Below are 18,820 nucleotides of genomic sequence, written 5' to 3' on the forward strand. Positions count from 1 at the left end.
TTTTTTCGTTTAAATATTTTTTTTCAATAGTTCTGTTTTTAATTAACACTAAAAATCTGACGAATGATTTTCGAGCTATCGTCTTTTGACACTTGAGAATAACTTAATTTGATCAACATTTATATTTAGAAGGCTGTATATCTCAGCTACTGATTGTCCGATTTTGACGGTCCAAAAACAAAATTCGAAAAAATCAGATATTCAGATATCAAAAATATTTCTATTTCTACCAGATATGAGGCTTAATTTAAAAATCTAGGATTTCTGTTAAAATTTATTTTTCCTAAAAGAGCACTCAGCTGGCAAAATATAAACTGAGAAATATTTGCTGATGTTGTCGATAGTATCGATAGAATTATCGTCGACAATATTATCGTCTTACGATTATTTTTTGATAATTCTATCGGCAATGAGATTATCGGACAATAAAGGACGAAAACTCATTTTTTAAATATTTTTTGAAATTGACCTAATCCATCAATATCATGTTAAATTTTCAATGCATTCGCTACGAATATATTTGTGAAGTGTTTTTTGAAAAGGTCCAATAAACCAAATTTTCAGTTTTTGCTTTTTTAAGTGTTTTTAATACCCCTGACGCAAGGCGGTTTCAAAAACACTTAGAAAGCAATAACTGTAAATTTGGTTTATTGAACCTTTTTTTTTTTAAATAAAACTACAGATTTTTTAATAATGCAGTAAGTTTCAAAGCATAATTACAAAAAAAAGCCAAGCGAAGCGAAATGTGGTGTGCTATTTAACTGTTCAAGTACTTTGCTTCTAGTTTTCCCAAAAATACATATTTTTTGCGAAGATACTCAAATTTTCATAATTTGCAACATTAGAATGAAACGAAGCAAAATTTGGTATGCTTTTTCACTTTTACTAGGGTTTTTTTTTGTGAATTACTCAAATTTTCACAAAATAAGATATTTTGTTAAAGTACTACAAATTTCATAGTTCGTAATATGGCTTATGGGATTCTGGCTATAAGGGAGACATTGGCTATAATCCTATGAAAAATCATCCAAACTTCAAAAAAATATAGTGTTTTAGAATCGGGATGATGTCAGCTATCTATTGCTATAATATTAACATGAAATTTTTCACAAAATACGAATTTTTCCATTATTTTGAAAATGCAATTTTTTCTCGAAAAAAAAACTCCAAATTTTTGTTATTGCATATTGGGTATCAAATGATTGGGATCTTTTCATACATTTCGAAAGCAATAATTTTTTTTGAAAAATACTCAAAATTTTAACAAAACAACGAATTTTTGTAAAGTACTCAAAATTCCAGTTATTGACAATATGCGATTCAAATGTTCGGGATTTTGTCATGAATTTCGAAAGTAATTAATTTTTTTTGAAAATACTCAGAATTTTCACAAAACTACGTATTTTTGAAATAAATATGAGAAATATCAGTTTTTTACAATATGGGTATCAAATGATCAAAAATTTTGCATACATTTTGAAAATTATAACACATTTTTTTAATACTCAGATTTTCACAAAACTACGTATTTTCGAAACAAATCTAAATCTAAATTTCAGTTTCTTGCAATATGGGTATCAAATGATCGGGATTTTTTCTTACATTACGAAAGTAGTAACAAATAATTGAAAAGAACCAAAATTTATTACAAAACAATTTTTTTTCCAAAAATACTCCAAATGTCAGTTTTTACAATGTGAGTATCAAATCGTGCTTGCCATTTCATTAGGGCACATAACTTTTTTAAACAAGAGTGAGTTCCTTTCACACCTTATGTAAACTGTCATTTGAGTGCAAGGGATACACTATTGCTTACAAAAGTTATGTGCCCTTTTGAAATGTTAGGCTCCAAATGATCGGGATGTACAATTATACATTTTTTTTAAATTACTTAAAATTTTCACGAAACTACGTATTTTTGTAAAGGTACTCAAAATTCAAGTTTTTTACAATATGGGTATCAAATGTTCGGGATTTTGTCATACATTTCGGAAGTAATTTTTTTTTTGAAAATACTCAGTATTTTCATAAAACAACGTATTTTCGAAATAAATACTTAAAATTTCAGTTTTTTTACAATATGGATATCAAATGATCAAAAATTTTACATACATTTTGGAAATTTTAACACATTTTTTTAATGCTCAGAATTATCGCAAAACTACGTATTTTCGAAACAAATCTCTAAATTTCGGTTTCTTACAATATGGGTATGAAATGATTGGGATTTTTTAATACATTTCGAAAGTAATAACAAAAAATTGAAATGGACTAAAATGTTTCACAAAACTATGTTTTTTCGAAAAATACTCAAAATATCAGTTTTTACAATACGAGTATGAAATGATCGGGATCTTTGGTTACACTTTGAAAACAACTAAAAATATATAACCTTTTATAATAAAAATTTACACAAAACTACGTTTTTATAATTTGAAATATGACGATTCAAAGAAAATGCTTCTAGAGAAGACATCATTTTGACCATGATAGTGCAGAATCTGGTTGCAGAGATATGAATTTTAGGAAAACATGGAAAAAGCGGTAAAAAATATTTAAAAATTATTTTTTTGCATTCCAAAAGTACTGATTTTTTTTCTAGGCGTTTTGCTTTGTAGTTAAATTCAATTTAATGTTATAATTTTCGGAAATTTTAAATTTTTATTGTTTTATGTTTTTTTATGAAGCCTGCAAGTACTTTTATGAAATGCTGAAAATTTTGTTTGCTATTGTCTCTCTGAGACTATGTTGTTGTTTATTTTTTAAACGTGACTTTAACCTAGAGAGGTCATTCGTCACTTCTCTGAGACTACGAACATTAGTCAGTTCGTTCTCAAAAGCAGCCTCAAAAGAAATTCTTATCGATCAAAAGAGTTGTTTTAAGTGTCACTTTTAAGCCACTAATTTTCAGCTGACGCTTTCACTCGAAAACTATTGTTTCGATTTTCAATAATTAAAAATGAAACTTTTGTGAAATTCGTTCCTCTTTTCAATATAAATAATTTGAAAAAAATAAAATTGGGAATGTATAAACAAAGTTTTATCTAAAAAAATATATTTTTTTTTAAATCGCGAAATGGCACAAAAAAAAGCAATAAAACGCATTGGTCGGTCGCACAACTAGATTGTAATTTTAACCACCTACACGAAAATCGGTTTGCTTTGTTACAATGAAAAAAAAAGTTGCGTAAAACATGTATTTTAATTAAACTGCCTCGTACATCGGAAACCATACGCAAACAACTGGTGTGGACCTCAAAAAAAAAACACTGCCCTCCATTTTGGCACCAGAAACTTTTATTTATGCCCACGTGCGGTCAGATTAATTACGGGGGGAGGGGTGGGCACCATGTGCACAAGGGCTGTCAACTTGTCCGGCACAGTCCAGTAATTGAAACGAGTCGAGTCCGGTCGGTCACAGTTCCGCCTTTGTCACTCGTGATTTATGCACACTGTGACTGCTCTTCAGAATAGTGAAAAACGCTGATTTGAATCGTCATTCGTGAATTGTTTGGAGTTAGCTTAAATTGAGCTTAAATTAATTGAAACCTTTTAGCGGAATGACGTTCGTCGGTTAATCTTGAATAGTTTAAATTAAGTTTGAATCACAATACATTCAAGCGTGAGCTGCGCTGGCCCCTTCGGGGCCCTGCCGCAAGCCATTAGTTAGACGTATGGCGGTAAGGAAAATTTATAACCAACCATTTGTTACCGAAGAACCGTGCCGTTTTGCCAGGGACTCATCAGTGACCCGCCGGGGGTCAATTTATCCTTAGCCTCACTTCTTCCAACTGGGCCCTCCGGTAATTATCTGCTCTCAGTTTACCTTAATGCGTAAGGGGGCGGTTTCGTCGAATTGAATCTTGGGGCCGTAGGCATCGGATTGGCCAGTGGTTCTCAATAAAATTAAAAAAATGTCTCTGAAAAAAATCTTCCGCGGGAATCTATCCAGAGCACTTTGATTGGCATTCTTGCTCTTAACCACTTCGCTATGATAGCTTGACGTCAGTTGAGTGACACGATGTAACGCTCTCAGCTTCTTGATGATAGTTTCGTGCTTGAGCTGCAAACACTCTTCAATTTGAATCAATTTGGTCATTACCGACGCCCGCCTAGTCAAATTGTAGATGACCTAAATTTTGAAACAGATTCCAAAAAAGGGAACCACTGTCCCCATTCCTTCAACCTTTTACAACCGGGCACGTTTCAATTCTTGTTAGCTTTTCGCCACGATTCATCCAAGGGGGTGGGGGGACACCACCCCCTCCCCTCAGTTCAGTGGAGCTGTCTTCGAAAGCTTCCTCCGAGCGTGTAATCATTGTCGTCTTCTTTATCACCACCCCCATCAGCACCATCATCGTCAAGCATCCTTTCTCATGGACGAAATCGATTTCTGGAGACAAGACGCCCCGTCTTCATGACTTCATCTAGTCGAGAGCGTTGCTCGAGAAGTGTGCGGTGGTGGTGGTGCCAGTAAGCGAAAATGAAATTGCATTCTCAGCGCCAATAACAATTTTCCACCCGAGAATTAAGCTTGGTGTGTAATGTGTGGGGTATGTGACCGAAAAACTTACCAACTTTTCAAAAGTAAAAAAAAAAAATAAAGAAAAAAAGCTTGACGTTTCGACGCCATTCAGTGTCTTCTTCAGGAGTAAATTCGTCAATTTAAAATTCTTTCCTAAAACTTTTCCCATCCCCGTCAGTAGCCAACATTGTCAAACGCTCACGCAAGCTTGCAAGAAGCTCAGCTGAGATCTCAACTTCCCTGGCTTAGGACGACAAACACCACACCGGTAACCGTCACACGAAGGAGGAGCTCGAAAAAAAAAGTAAAAATAGAAAGTAAATTAATTTACAAGCACCCAGATTACTGGGCGAGTCACACTGCCGGTTGCGTCGATTGTTGCGGCACCAAGGACGATCAGAAGCTGCTGTCTGGTGGCCGTAGAGAATTCTGTCTGCCGAGAAAGGATTGCAAGAGTGGCAATTATCGTAATTTGAAGTGAGGTCTCGTTTTCGGAAGGCAGCAATTTCGGGGGCATCGTGGCGATGTGGTTCGTGAGACCCGGTGACTATCAGTTGGGTGATGTAATTATCGGAGTTGCCAAACTGATTGTAATTGAAACGGTGCGGCTGCGGTGGTTTTGAGTAGATTAAATTGACCAAATAATACATTTCGTGTCATTGGTTCGCACATAAAAGTCTTCATAACATCGACGCCGTCCTGCTAACTTGTCGTATGTGAATTTTGAGCCAAATTGAGTTAAGAACGCCACTTTGTGCAGCTCGAAATGCCCCACCTTTTGACCTTCACACATCCTACAAATTCGATTTAAATCTTGAGAGATTCCATAAAACCCGAAAAAACTCCGTGCATTTCTGTCACTTTTCATAAGAAAGAAGTTTCAATCTTGTCTTGCTATTTTGACACACTCGAAAAATTGCTGCTAGTGCGACAACTGGTCTAAGGTATTCCAGGTCAGAACGCGTTTGACACACGTGCAAGCCCGACTACCGTAACCATTTGTAATTGTAACTCGAGACTCCAGCAACCAAATTCAACCAAACTTCAGGAAAACAGAACACAGAATGGCCTACAAACAAAACGTGTTTGTTTTTGTTTCAACATTAAAACGCGTTTTTCTCGGAACGCCAAAAAGCGACGTACGACAAGCACGACGGCGTCAAAATGTGTGCAACAAAAATGCATACAAAAATGGTTCGTCGATATTGGTAATTTTGAAGGAATACTTTCTGATCGATTTGGTGTCTTCGGCAAAGTTGCACACGAAAAAAATGCAGATTTCAAGTTAACTCCATCTTTGAGATTTATTTCTAGAGTTTTAATTTTGAAATGACCTATAAGCCATGGGAGTTGTTTTCGCTTTGGTGGAATTGAGCATGCGAACTAGATTTCAATAAATTAAATTTAATCCAATGCCTTTAATATTTGATAAGGGTTGATAATTTATGATGTTATGTTCATAGAATTTTTTAATATTTTTTGTATAAAAGTTACAAGTGAAAATGCTCATCTCTTTGGAAACAAAAACAAAGCTGCAATATAACAATTTAATGCAGCAGAAGACGATTTTGCTGTGTGTACAAATGTTTTCTCTTCAAAAAACAACATTGCCACCGATGACGAGGTTGAATATCTTCTCCCCAGGGGAAGTCCCTCCAAAGGATCTTGCACCAGTTCAAAACGTCTGCTGCAGCATCCCTCGAGCAGTCCGACATGACTTTATACACGTGTGCTTAGTCGTCACTAGACAGACCCCTGCAGGCTTCTGACCTCCCTCCCCTCCCTCCTTTCTGCCAAGGTGTATCAAAGCATATTAATTTATATTTATGGCAAATATAAATCATACCGGCAGCCATAACCAACACGGCCTTTCGAGAGGAATGTCTGGACATGGTCCCGAGTTCTGAGCATCGGGGCCATAAGGCGGAACAGTTTGCCACCGGCCATTGGCTACGACGACGACGACGACGCAACAAAGTCACTTGGACAGTCCGGCAATGCTACGGCAGCTAGCATATGTTTCACAATATCGATATTGGTTCAGGACGGGAATAACACTAGAGGATATATTATGTATAGAAGCACATCAGACATGCAGCAGATGGAATTCTGCATAATGACCCGGACCTGGGATGATGCACCCAGAACGGGGACTGTGTTGAATTTCAATTTGATGACTAATTGATATTTGATTTCGCTTCAAAGGATTCTATTGTGTTCTGGAAAGAACCTTTACAGCAGCCGGTGCAACCAGTTTGGAGGAGAGCCACTTCCACCTCCTCACAGCTAATGAGTTTGAGATCGGAATGGATGCTGTGGGGAGGATTTTGAAGCGTTTGATAGTGGTTAAACTGGGCTACCTGGTTGGCTATTTGAAATGTATGATTTTAGGATAAATTGAAAACAGCAATGCTAAACACTCACATTAATTATTTCCTTAGCAAATTATATGTGTTAATATAGGTTTGTCAAAAAAAGACGCAAACAAACGGACCGAGTCAAAGCAGTTCTGATTAGCCGTAAGTTTAGTGAAATTGTTGCTCTCCAGTTGTCAATAATTAAAATACCATCGAAGAAGAGAATCGTCAATTCCCAGAAAGATGTACAATGATGACTCGATTGAACATATGTTTTTGATTTTACCTTGCAATGGGAGAGAATCATGGCAACGTTCAGAAAACATAAACAAACAAATATCAAACATCATTCAATGAAAAAAGAAGGTCTAATTCTGTTATAGAACGATACCATTGTTATTTAATTTTTTTTTAATGCATACTGCATATTTAATTTTCCAAAAAATATAGGAAATTATAATGAAAAACATAGCCATCGTTGATCCCAGAATAAACTACATTGGCAAAGTCGCATAAAACAAGTGAAACTTCAAAACATAAAATTTCCGAAAAAAATTATTTGTTCTGCTTTCTAATGCTTTTTAAAGATCAGAAATCAGATTAATTTTACAAGTTATCGCAAACTAAGTTTTCATTTGTATATTTTTTCATAATATCAATATTGGAGCAATTCTCTCAGATTATGGTCATTCGTTTTTTTTTGTATTTTTACATCCGACCGAAACTTTTTTGGTGCCTTCGGTATGCCAAAAAAAGCCATTTTGCATCATTAGTTTGTCCATATATTTTTCCATAAAAATTTGGCAGCTGTCCATACAAAAATGATCCATGAAAATTCAAAATGTATATCTTATGAAGAAATTTTCTGATCGATTTGGTGTCTTCGACAAAGTTGTAGGTATGGAAAAGGATTACACTGAAAAAAATGGTACACGAATTTTATTTTGATTTTTAATTTCAATTTTCAAACTTGATTTGCAAAAAAAAACCATTTTTATTTTTATTATTTTTTGATATATTTTAAGGGACATTAAATGCCAACTGTTCAGCAATTTCCAGGTTGTGTAAAAAATATTTGATGGAGTTATTAATTTTTGAATGAATGCAGTTTTTTTTTCAAAAAATCCAAATATCTCAAAAAATTTCAACTTGCAACCATATGGGGCAAGAGGAGCAATCGCTCGTACGGCCGTCCTTTTTACAATTTTGATTATTTCCAGTATGAGGAATTGTTGCTAGCAATGCAATTAGCTGATTTTACTACCACATAACCGCCAAAACGACGTAAACGACACGGGGCATAAGATTGAATTAAGTTTTTGTCAAAACGTTAGTTTTCTTATAATTTTTTGAAAGTACAAAATAAGGCTTAGGGTTCGTTTGAAGGCTCAAAATGCTATTTTTCCTAGATCAGTAGTGTCCCTACCAATGACTTGCACCTATTATAAAGTATGATTTAACTTTGGGTTATTTTTGTTGATGGTTTTAAAAAAATCTTGTTCAGGTGGGGCAAGTGTACTATATGGATTTTTAGTATGGAAAAATTTACGAATTGCTGCAACAACATATTTTATTGGGAAACAAATACACGAAAGTACTTAAACCTGATAAACATTTGTTTAAAAAAATGCCCATATAAAATATAGAGATATAATGTAAATCAACTATTAATCATCTGAGTAATATTTTTTTTCGCAAAAACTATCAAATTTTAGTACAATATTATTATTTAATCTAAAAATGAAAGAAACGTTTCAAATACATTCTAATCTGATGTATCTAAGTGATAACAGTTTAATTGTTAGCAAATTAACATGTTGTTTCATGCATTGTTCATCTTGTCCCACTAGTTACGGAAAATCAAAAATTTTAAAATCAATTTTTTACATTAAAAGACAGCATTTTTTATAAACTTGTTCTATCCAAGTCTTAGCCAAGACCTGGAATAAGATGATTGTAAAAAAATCCGACCGATTTTGTAACGTTTTTAATGGGTTATAACGAGCATTTCCTTAGCTTGTTCCACTTGCCCCATTTTCCCCTAAAATCAAATCAAAGTGCACCGTTTTCAAGTTAAAGCCATTTTTTGGTGACATTTTAGAAAATAGTCGCAGGTTTTCCACATTTGAAAAACATATTTTGAAAAAGCTGAGAAAATTTTAAGTCTTAGCCTAACGACAATTTTCTAACGTCGATATCTCAGCAACTAATGGTCCGATTTTCAATGTAAAAATATGAAACATTTGTAAAAATTTGTAAATCAAGACTTACATTTCAAAAGGGCCAAACATTCATTATTTCGCCCTTTTGAAATGTAAGTTCCGATTTAAATTTTGAAAATATTGTTTTCGAAAAGATCGGAAAATTTCACGACTGTTTCATATTTTAACATTGAAAATCAGACCATTAGTTGCTGAGATATCGACAATAGAAAATGGTGGGTTGTCTGGGTAAGACTTAGAAAACATAAATTTTCCTGTTTTTAAACAATTGCATGGCAATATCTCAGCAACTAAGGGTCGTATCAACAAAGTTCAAAAAAGCAAAATGTAGAGAATTTTCTCAGCTTTTCAAAAAAAAATTTTTCTGAAGTAGGCAAACACGTGAACTTATTTTTAAAAAATAAAAAAATGCTACTATTTTCAAAAAAGTTAATTAAAAATTGCTTCAACTTGAAAACGGTGCACTTTATCAAAGTTTCACTGAACTATTTGATTAAAAATTTGATTTTACCTCGGAAAATGAAGCTGAAAACTTTTGCGACCAATTTTTCGATTTTTGAAAAAATCAGTATTAATTCAAAAATTCATAAATCAGTTAAAGATTTTTTGCATATTCCGGTAATTTCTGAAATGTTGGCATTTGATGTTCCCTAAAACATTATTTTTTTCAGTGTAGTCCTTATCCATACCTACAACTTTGCGGAAGACACCAAATCGATCAAAATTAAAGTAATAATGCAAAATGGCTTCTTTGGGCATATCGAAGGCACCAAAAAAGTTTCAGCAGGATTAAAAAATTCAAAAATTAAAATAAAAAAAGACCAATTTCGTAGAGAATTGCTCATTGGTTGTTCAAAATGGACCTGTAAATATTCAAAAAAATATTATATTTTGTTAGTTGATTTTTTTTAAAGTTTGATCTCATTTTGAAAAAGAGCGTTTTCCAGTCGATGCCAAGATGCGATATCGGATTCTTTGGTGAAAATGAATAACTTTTGAAGGTGTAAAATTTACCCCTTTGAAAATTTTTAATAACGCCGTTAATGTGGTAAATGTACACATTTTTTGTCTATCTAATCTAATCTAATCTAACACAAATGCAGCCAGTCCGATGAAAGCATGCTGGAAAGTCTTGTGATTAGATTACGCCCCAAGAACTTTTCTTGTCAATATTAATAATTGCAGTACATCCGAGAATATCCCAAAATGTAATACAAAAATCAAAGCGGCCAGCCCTACTGCGTTGTGTTTACCGCAGAGAGGATTCTGTGAACGGATCACATTTCACAGAATCTATAGGGGAGGAAGGATGCGTGGACATACCGTACCAAACGCTCCGAATCAGTTAGGTGTGGTGTGTTAGTGTAAATTTGGCAGATATTGTATATTTAGGGTGGAAGTGGAATTGGGCGAATTGGGATTGAAGAACCGGAGATTGGGGAATGGGTAGGAGGGTTATTCATTTTGTTTTATAATAATATAGGAGAATATAATCATCTAGCAAATAGTGATGGAAAGATCTCACCAAGAATCTGCATATCTTCAAAAGACATAGCCAGATTGTGCCCCAATCGCCAGCTCTTAAATTCTTATCTTTTTCAACGGCTGCATTAAATCAGGCAAGATTTCCTCGGCATCTGCGCGATTGAGGCTCTTGCTCAGCTAAGCGAGGTCTTCTCGGACATGCAACAGATCAGCAACAGCTCCGGGTTTTTCTAAATCCACAAAAGGAATCGAATCCCGGATATCTTTACTATGTCCACCTTTTCACTTACACTCACAAGTTCATTCAAAACTAGCCGATAAGACTTTAACGAAAATCCTTAAAAGACGAAAAAACGCGGAGCGAAAAGTCAAACCAACCTGTGGTAAATGTTCACATTTTTTGGGGTAAAATTACATGATTTATTTGGAAACTAAAGATTTTTACTGTGTAGTTTAGTCTTTGAATCTTATAGAAGGAAAATTATTATTGAGGAGGAAAATTCACAAGTATAACACCAGCTTATCATTGTTTTGCAATCACTTCCCTGTCTAGAGCATCACCGATTTAGTGATGCATGCAGCTTTAATCAGTGAGCTAGTGAACTAGTGAACTAGTTTCACTCCGTTATCACGTTTAGTCATTTCGAAGAACAGTAGAAGCTCAGTCTAAAGTTACGTTTCGCCCTGAAATGGCGCCTTCACGATTCGTCCTGTAAGTTTTTTTAGTTTGCTGCTCAGCTTGATACTAATTTTTAATACGTATTTTCAGAACAATTTTGCTCGCCATTCTCCACGAAAGTGTTTCGCAAATTTATGACTGCGAAAGCTCAACGTCGAGTGATGTTTGCATCCTGCGTGACGTAACCATTGCTCAGCCGGGCGATATCGACCAAATCGAGCTACCGGAGGCGCAGCAGTACGTGCACTTTGTCAACGGCAACATCCCGTCGTTTGCAGAATCCATCTACGGTCAGCTGGAGACCACCACCAATCTAACCATCACCGGCTGCGCGGTGAAGAAGCTGTTCGTCGGTGCTCAGTTGGTGCATTTGAACGCCAGTGGGAATGATATTCAAGCGATTGAGATTGCTTCTGGCAGTGATTATAGTTCGTTGAAGGTGCTCGACCTGTCCACCAACAACCTTTCCAGGATTCCCAACGTGAAGGACTTTGTCGGGCTTGAACGGCTGGATTTGTCCGGGAACAAAATCACCTTCGGCAAGTTGGATCTTTTCGCACGGCTTACCAAGCTGAAGTGGCTTAGCTTGGCGAGGAACGAGATCAATTCCCTGGTAGGTGGCTTACAGTTGAGATACCTGGAAGAACTGCACCTCAACGGAAACAAACTGCTCGAGGTAGACTTTCTCACCTGGCAGCTTCGAGCGTTGGTGAAGCTAGACCTCCGAGAGAACCTGCTGATGTACCTGAACGCCGAAGATCTGGAAAGCCCCTTCCCGAAACTGGCTCGAATCGACCTTTCCGGCAACCAGTGGAACTGCCAGGGAATTACCAAGCTCGTCGAACGTCTCCAAAAGCGGTCGATCTCGTTCCAACCCGCCCCGACCACCAGCAAGTGCCCAACCACGTCGATCCAGGGCGTCTGCTGCGAGGACAGTTACGTCAACTCGGTCACGCTGCAGTCCCAGTGGGACATCCGGAAGCTGCAGCGCCAGATGCAAACCATGAACGATACGTTGGTGGCGAAGTTGGCCGCCGTCCGGCTGGAGCAGGGCGTCCAGATTGAGCAGCTCGAGCGGCAGCTGACGGTGCAGGAGGGCCAGATGGACCAGATGAAGCGACATCTGCTGCGGATGGCACGGTTGATCGAGGATTTGATCGAGGAGTTGTACCTGCGGCAGATGGAGGGAGTGGCGGAGGCGAAGGATGAAAAGCGACGCGGGGCGAAGAGGCAGCTGAAGATTGTGTTTTGAAATTAGGGTTATTTTTCTCGAGATGAGGAAGCGGAAGTTGTCCAAAAATATAACTTCTTAACGAAAACGGGAATTTGCGGTTTGCTTATGCTGATTAATTTAAAACAATAAAACAATGATGAATTCAAATAAATCTGCAATTTTTTTTAAATTACGATGACTGATAATATTCTGATATTTTAATTTGTAAGGCGGTTGAGTCAGTACATTTTGACGACCTAAAATTGAGGTTCGAGTCGTACAAAAAATATTCACCTAAAATACCTAGTGATTAATTTCAATAGGATTTTTTTATATTTAAAAATAAGTGTATATTTAAAAAAAATCACAATAGATGGTAGGAAACCCAATATTTTTTGATAAATAAATCTTCAAACATTTTTACATGGATCCCTGATTTTTGTTATGATTCTCTACAAACTCACACGAAATCGGGAAAAGTTGCCCGACCCCTCTCCGATTTGCGTGAAACTTTGTCCTAAGGGGTAACTTTTGTCCCTGATCATGAATCCGAGGTCCGTTTTTTGATATCTCGTGACGGAGGGGCGGTACGACCCCTTCCATTTTTGAACACGCGAAAAAAGAAGTGTCTTTCAGTAATTTGCAGCCTGAAACGGTGATGAGATAGAAATTCGAAGTCACAAGGACTTTAATGTAAAATTAGACGCCCCATTTGATGGCGTACTCAGAATTCCGGAAAAACGTATTTTTCATCGTAAAAAACACTGAAAAAGTTTTAAAAATTCTCCCATTTTCTTTTACTCGACTGTAAAAATTTTTGGAACATGTCATTTTGTGGGAAATTTAATGTTCTTTTCGAATCTACATTGTCCCAGAAGGGTAATTTTTTCATTTAGAACAAAATTTTTCATTTTAAATTTTTTAGAGTGTAACATTGTTCTACAAAGTTGTAAAGCAGACAATTACAAAAATTTTGATAAACAGACATAAGGGGTTTGCTTAAAAACATCACGAGTTATCGCGATTTTACGCAAAATAAGTACGGTTTGGTGTCTTTGGCAAATTTTACCAAGTCAATAATGTTCAAAATGCCCTTTTCGACTCTTTTGAAATGTTAGGTTCGATTTGAAATTCAGACGATATTTTTTATTGAAAAGAGCAAACAATTTTTGCCTTCCTCACCTTACTGAGGAAAGGCTATAAAATCACTCGAAAAATGAACTTCTTAATTTGACCTCGTAGACCCACCTTCACGTATACCTATCGACTCAGAATCAAATTCTGAGCAAATGTCTGTGTGTGTGTGTGTGTGTAGGGATGTGGGTCTGTGCACCAAAAAATATGCACTCGATTATCTCAGCACTGGCTTAACCGATTTGGACCGTTTTGGTCTCATTCGATTCGTCTTGGGGTCCCATAAGTCCCTATTGAAAATTATGAAGTTTAGTAAAGTACTTCAAAAGTTATGCTAAAAACGATTTTGGCGTATGTCCGGAAGATTGTAAAAGGGTGGTTTTTGTAAGAAACCCTGTCATGTTATACATTTTCAGAAAGGTATTAAAAGACCTTTCCAATGAGCCTAAAACATCAAGGATCTGACAATCCTATCAAAAGTTATTAGCACTTAAGTGTTATTTATACACTTTTTGGAGGCCGGATCTCAGATATTTCAATGACAATGATGTCCGGGTCCATCATGCGACCCATCGTTAGTTAGATAATCGAAAGACCTTTCAAATGAGCCTAAAACATCAAAGATCTGACAATCCTATCAAAAGTTATTGACACTTAAGTGTTATTTATACACTTTTTGGAGGCCGGATCTCAGATATTTCAGTAAAAATGATGTCCGGGTCCATCATGCGACCCATCGTTAGTTAGATAATCGAAAGACCTTTCAAATCAGCCTAAAACATCAAGGATCTGACAATCCTATCAAAAGTTATTGGCACTTAAGTGTTATTTATACACTTTTTGGAGGCCGGATCTCAGATATTTCAGTAAAAATGATGTCCGAGTCTATCATGCGACCCATCGTTAGTTAGATAATCGAAAGACCTTTCAAATGAGCCTAAAACATCAAGGATCTGACAATCCTATCAAAAGTTATTAGCACTTAAGTGTTATTTATACACTTTTTGGAGGCCGGATCTCAGATATTTCAATGAAAATGATGTCCGGGTCCATCATGCGACCCATCGTTAGTTAGATAATCGAAAGACCTTTCAAATGAGCCTAAAACATCAAGGATCTGACAAACGTATCAAAAGTAATTGACACTTAAGTGTTATTTATACACTTTTTGGAGGCCGGATCTCAGATATTTCAGTAAAAATGATGTCCGGGTCTATCATGCGACCCATCGTTAGTTAGATAATCGAAAGACCTTTCAAATGAGCCTAAAACATCAAGGATCTGACAATCCTATCAAAAGTTATTAGCACTTAAGTGTTATTTATACACTTTTTGGAGGCCGGATCTCAGATATTTCAATGAAAATGATGTCCGGGTCCATCATGCGACCCATCGTTAGTTAGATAATCGAAAGACCTTTCAAATGAGCCTAAAACATCAAGGATCTGACAACCCTATTAAAAGTTATTGGCACTTAAGTGTTATTTATACACTTTTTAGAGGTTTGATTTCAGATATTGTGATAAAAATATTGTCTGAATCTTCCATGCGAACTATCGTTGGATAGGTTTTTTTTATCAGACCTTGCCAATGAGCCAGAAATATTGATGGTCTGCGAACCATATCAAAAGAAATGAGTAATAAAGTTGATTTGTTAAACATGTAAAGGGGGAATGTTGCTATTTTTACTGAATGTATTGACTTTATGAATATGAGGAAGGCACCAACCACCTAAAGGTGGATTAAGTAACGTTTTTTCTTTGTATTCAACGTTGTGAAAAATATTTTCCGAGAATATTTTTAACAAAATTTTAACTCTAGGAGGCTGGAGCTCTAAGGAGCCAGCAGGCGAAAAATTTAAAAAAAGAAACTTGTTGGAAATTCTAAAATATTTTGAAGCTTCACATTCATAAAATATTTTGCAAATAAAAAAAGAAAAAAAAAGTTTCATTAAAAATTCTAAATTTCTTCTATTCAAAATCGAATTTTGCTCTCAAAAATGATTTTCTAAAAATTAGATATTTTTTAATCATACACCCAACGGAAAAATATATCTCAAAATCTGCAACAGTGGATTTGCTGCAAAAAATGTTATATTTTATAACAGTTTTGGCAGCAAGCTCATAGCTCATTTTTGCCCGTGTCGTAAACATGTCAGCGATCTGCAGTTCTTACCAACACATATAAAGCTGGCGCGTTTCCGAGCAACACTTGAGAGAGCAGAATGTGTTGGTGCTCTGTCCCTCTCAATTCATCAAGCGTCCATGGCGCAGTGGTAGCGTGTCGGACCAACAACCAAGAAATTGATGGTTCAATTCTCGTTCTGTTAAGATTTTTTTTGCAATACAGTCAATCAGCCGTCGGTAATGTCGATAATTGTCGGTAACGGGCAAAAATGTCACACCCCTATATCGCAAAAAATGCATGAGGACAGATTTCATGCAGATTCTGATATACTTCCATGCCGCCATGCATCACAACCATGCGACCGCCGTTTGGGTGTAATATTAGCACCAAATAAATAAAACCCAAAGTTACAAATGGCGAAAAATTACAAACCTTCTAGAATGGAACATCATTATGGGAATCAATAGCTAACGAAACATTTTTGTGTATTCATATTTGCAACACGTTGATAAACAAACATAATTGATATTCAGTGCAGAATACAGCATGCCCAATACTGGTACTTAAGGCAAAAAATATATTTCTTAATAAAATATGAACACAACAGGGTTGCCCCACTTGGTTTCGAACTAAAAAAATCGCAAAAAAATATGTTCACCTTTTTTTGATTATCAAAAATTATTGAAAAGAAGAACCCTCAATTTTTAATAGATTTGACAATTAGGCTTGTAATGAAAAAATGTTATTTGGTGAGATATATTTCGATTATTTTTTTGACCAACATTCACTATATTTGTAGTAAAAATAGGTATGCTGTGATTCTCGTTGTCTTAAATGTTTCAATTCAATCAAAAATTAATTAATTAATTTGCTTGTGAACATAAATGTTAAATTCAATAGAATGGAACAAAACGTCGAATGCACAAAAGATCGAATTAAAAAAAAACTAACTTAATCCACCTATGTGGTTGGAGCCTTCCTCACTTATTACCAACAATGGCTGATATGATGGAATTGTACAAAAATTTAATCTATTTTTAATATCCGGAATAAAAAAGTACATAAATATCACTTAAGTGGCCATACCTCGAGACAGGATTGCCAGATCATCAATGTTTTGGACTCGTTGGAAAGGTCATTTGATAACCTAACCAACGATGGGTTGGATGGTGGATCCGGACATAGTTTACATATATTTAAATGAGATCCGGCTTCAAAAAAGTTCATAAATGTCACTTAAGTGGGCATATCTCGAAACACGGTTGCCAGATCTTTAATGTTTTGGACTCGTTGAAAAGGTCTTTTGATAACCTAATCAACGATGGGTCGGATGGTGAATCCGGACATAGTTTACATACATTTAAGTGAGATCCGGCTTCCAAAAAGTACATCAATATCACATAAGTCGGGATATCTCGAGACAGGGTTGCCAGATCTTCAATGTTTTGGATTCGTTGGAAAGGTCTTTTGATAACCTAACCAAGGATAGGTTGGATGATGGATCCGGACATAGTTTACATACATTTAAGTGAGATCCGGCATCCAAAAAGTACATAAATATCATTTAAGTGGTCATAACTCGAGACAGGGTTGCCAGATCTTCAATGTTTTGAACTCGTTGGAAAAGTCTTTTGATAACCTAACCAACGATGGGTCGGATGATGGACCCGGACATAGTTTACATACACTTAAGTGAGATCCGGATATATGTGAAAACACATTTTTATACATAACTTTTGAACTACTTATCGAAACTCCAATCTGTATAAAACTCGATCTATGGGACCCTAAACCAAGTCGAATGCAACAGGTTCGGGTCAAATCGGTTCAGCCAGTGCCGAGAAACATGAGCTAGTTTGTTGGTCACATACATACATACACACACACATACACACACACATACACACACACATACACACACACACATACACACAAACATTTGTTCAGTTTTCGATTCTGAGTCGATATGTATACATGAAGGTGGGTCTACGACGTTTTTATACAAAGTTCATTTTTAGAGCAGGATTATAGCCTTACCTCAGTGAGGAAGGCAAAATGATGTGAGTCTAAATGCATAACTATTGATAACAGCTATAGAAAGGTATTTTGAACAGTTTTCATTGATTTCACTCCTATATTCTTGGAAATTCAGATGTCTTCTGAATAAAAACTTGCCCAGGATTGTTGTAGACTTTTTGAAAAGGTGGGGGAGGGGGGTTATCTTTTAAAATATAATTAAATACGATCGAATAAATACAGCTATATATAACTGAATTCAAAAGATTTTTATGGATCTTATTTGACCATGAAGGATAGATTGAATAAGGAAAAAGGATCTGCAACAATATTTAATAAGCAAGACTTTTTTCATGTTTCGGAACTGTTTACATTGGAAAGAATTAAAAAATTACCAAAATATTTCTACATTTTTTTATGAATGGTTTTTCAAAAAACAGCTAAAAAATCAAAATTCAAAAAAGACACAACGACAAACAAGAATGAGTTGTTTTTTAAAAGGAATAAAAACTTCAAACATATTTTAGAAGCTGAACTCACAATAATTTTAAGTATCCAGAATATGTTGTTTTTTTTTAAATAAAAAGAAACTACAAAATATTGTAGAAGTCGAATATTTTTCCAAAGAACTGCTCATGTTTGAAAGAATGAAAAAACTCACAAAAATATTACGACATTCAACAATAGGTTGGTTTTTGAATATTTTTGTGTTATATTTAGTTTCATTTTTTCACATTCGACCTGTTGTCCTTTCGACGTTTTGTCCATTCGACCTTATGACTTTCGACCTTTTGTCAAACATCCTTTTAAACATTGTTTTGTTCTGAGTGGTAATCTCCGCAAATTACGTAATTTCAGTTTTTGTTAAGGTTTCTATAAAATTTTCATGATTACAGTCGTCAATAGGCAAGGATGCACAAACTGCATAAAAAGTCAGGCTGGAATTACTCACAAATTGAATACCAATTTTTTTTATTTTTAAATGAAAAGTTTTCCTAAACTACAGTTTTCTTTCGAAGGTCTAACTGATAAAAGAGGCTGCTACTAATCTTCCAACATTCT

General features: G+C 35.5%; 2 protein-coding genes across 5 annotated transcripts in view; one reads left to right on the forward strand and one right to left on the reverse strand.

Moving 5' to 3' along the window:
- The window catches only part of LOC6052432 (very low-density lipoprotein receptor), a 550,801-nt gene that overhangs the window by 175,059 nt on the left and 356,922 nt on the right, over positions 1–18,820 (reverse strand). The window lies entirely within an intron of this gene.
- LOC6049854 (leucine-rich repeat-containing G-protein coupled receptor 5) lies at positions 11,221–12,653 on the forward strand. Its single transcript, XM_038261679.1, has 2 exons — positions 11,221–11,301; positions 11,359–12,653. The coding sequence occupies exons 1-2, from the start codon at positions 11,279–11,281 to the stop codon at positions 12,518–12,520; spliced, it is 1,185 nt and encodes a 394-aa protein (XP_038117607.1). The 5' UTR covers positions 11,221–11,278; the 3' UTR covers positions 12,521–12,653.

This window comes from Culex quinquefasciatus, chromosome 3, assembly GCF_015732765.1.
Source record: "Culex quinquefasciatus strain JHB chromosome 3, VPISU_Cqui_1.0_pri_paternal, whole genome shotgun sequence".
Taxonomy (NCBI): domain Eukaryota; kingdom Metazoa; phylum Arthropoda; class Insecta; order Diptera; family Culicidae; genus Culex; species Culex quinquefasciatus.

Coding starts and splice junctions, on each gene's coding strand:
- LOC6049854 (XM_038261679.1), top strand. CDS start 11,279: ATGGCGCCTTCACGATTCGTCCT. Junction 11,302..11,358: donor GCGCCTTCACGATTCGTCCT/GTAAGTTTTTTT, acceptor ACGTATTTTCAG/AACAATTTTGCTCGCCATTC.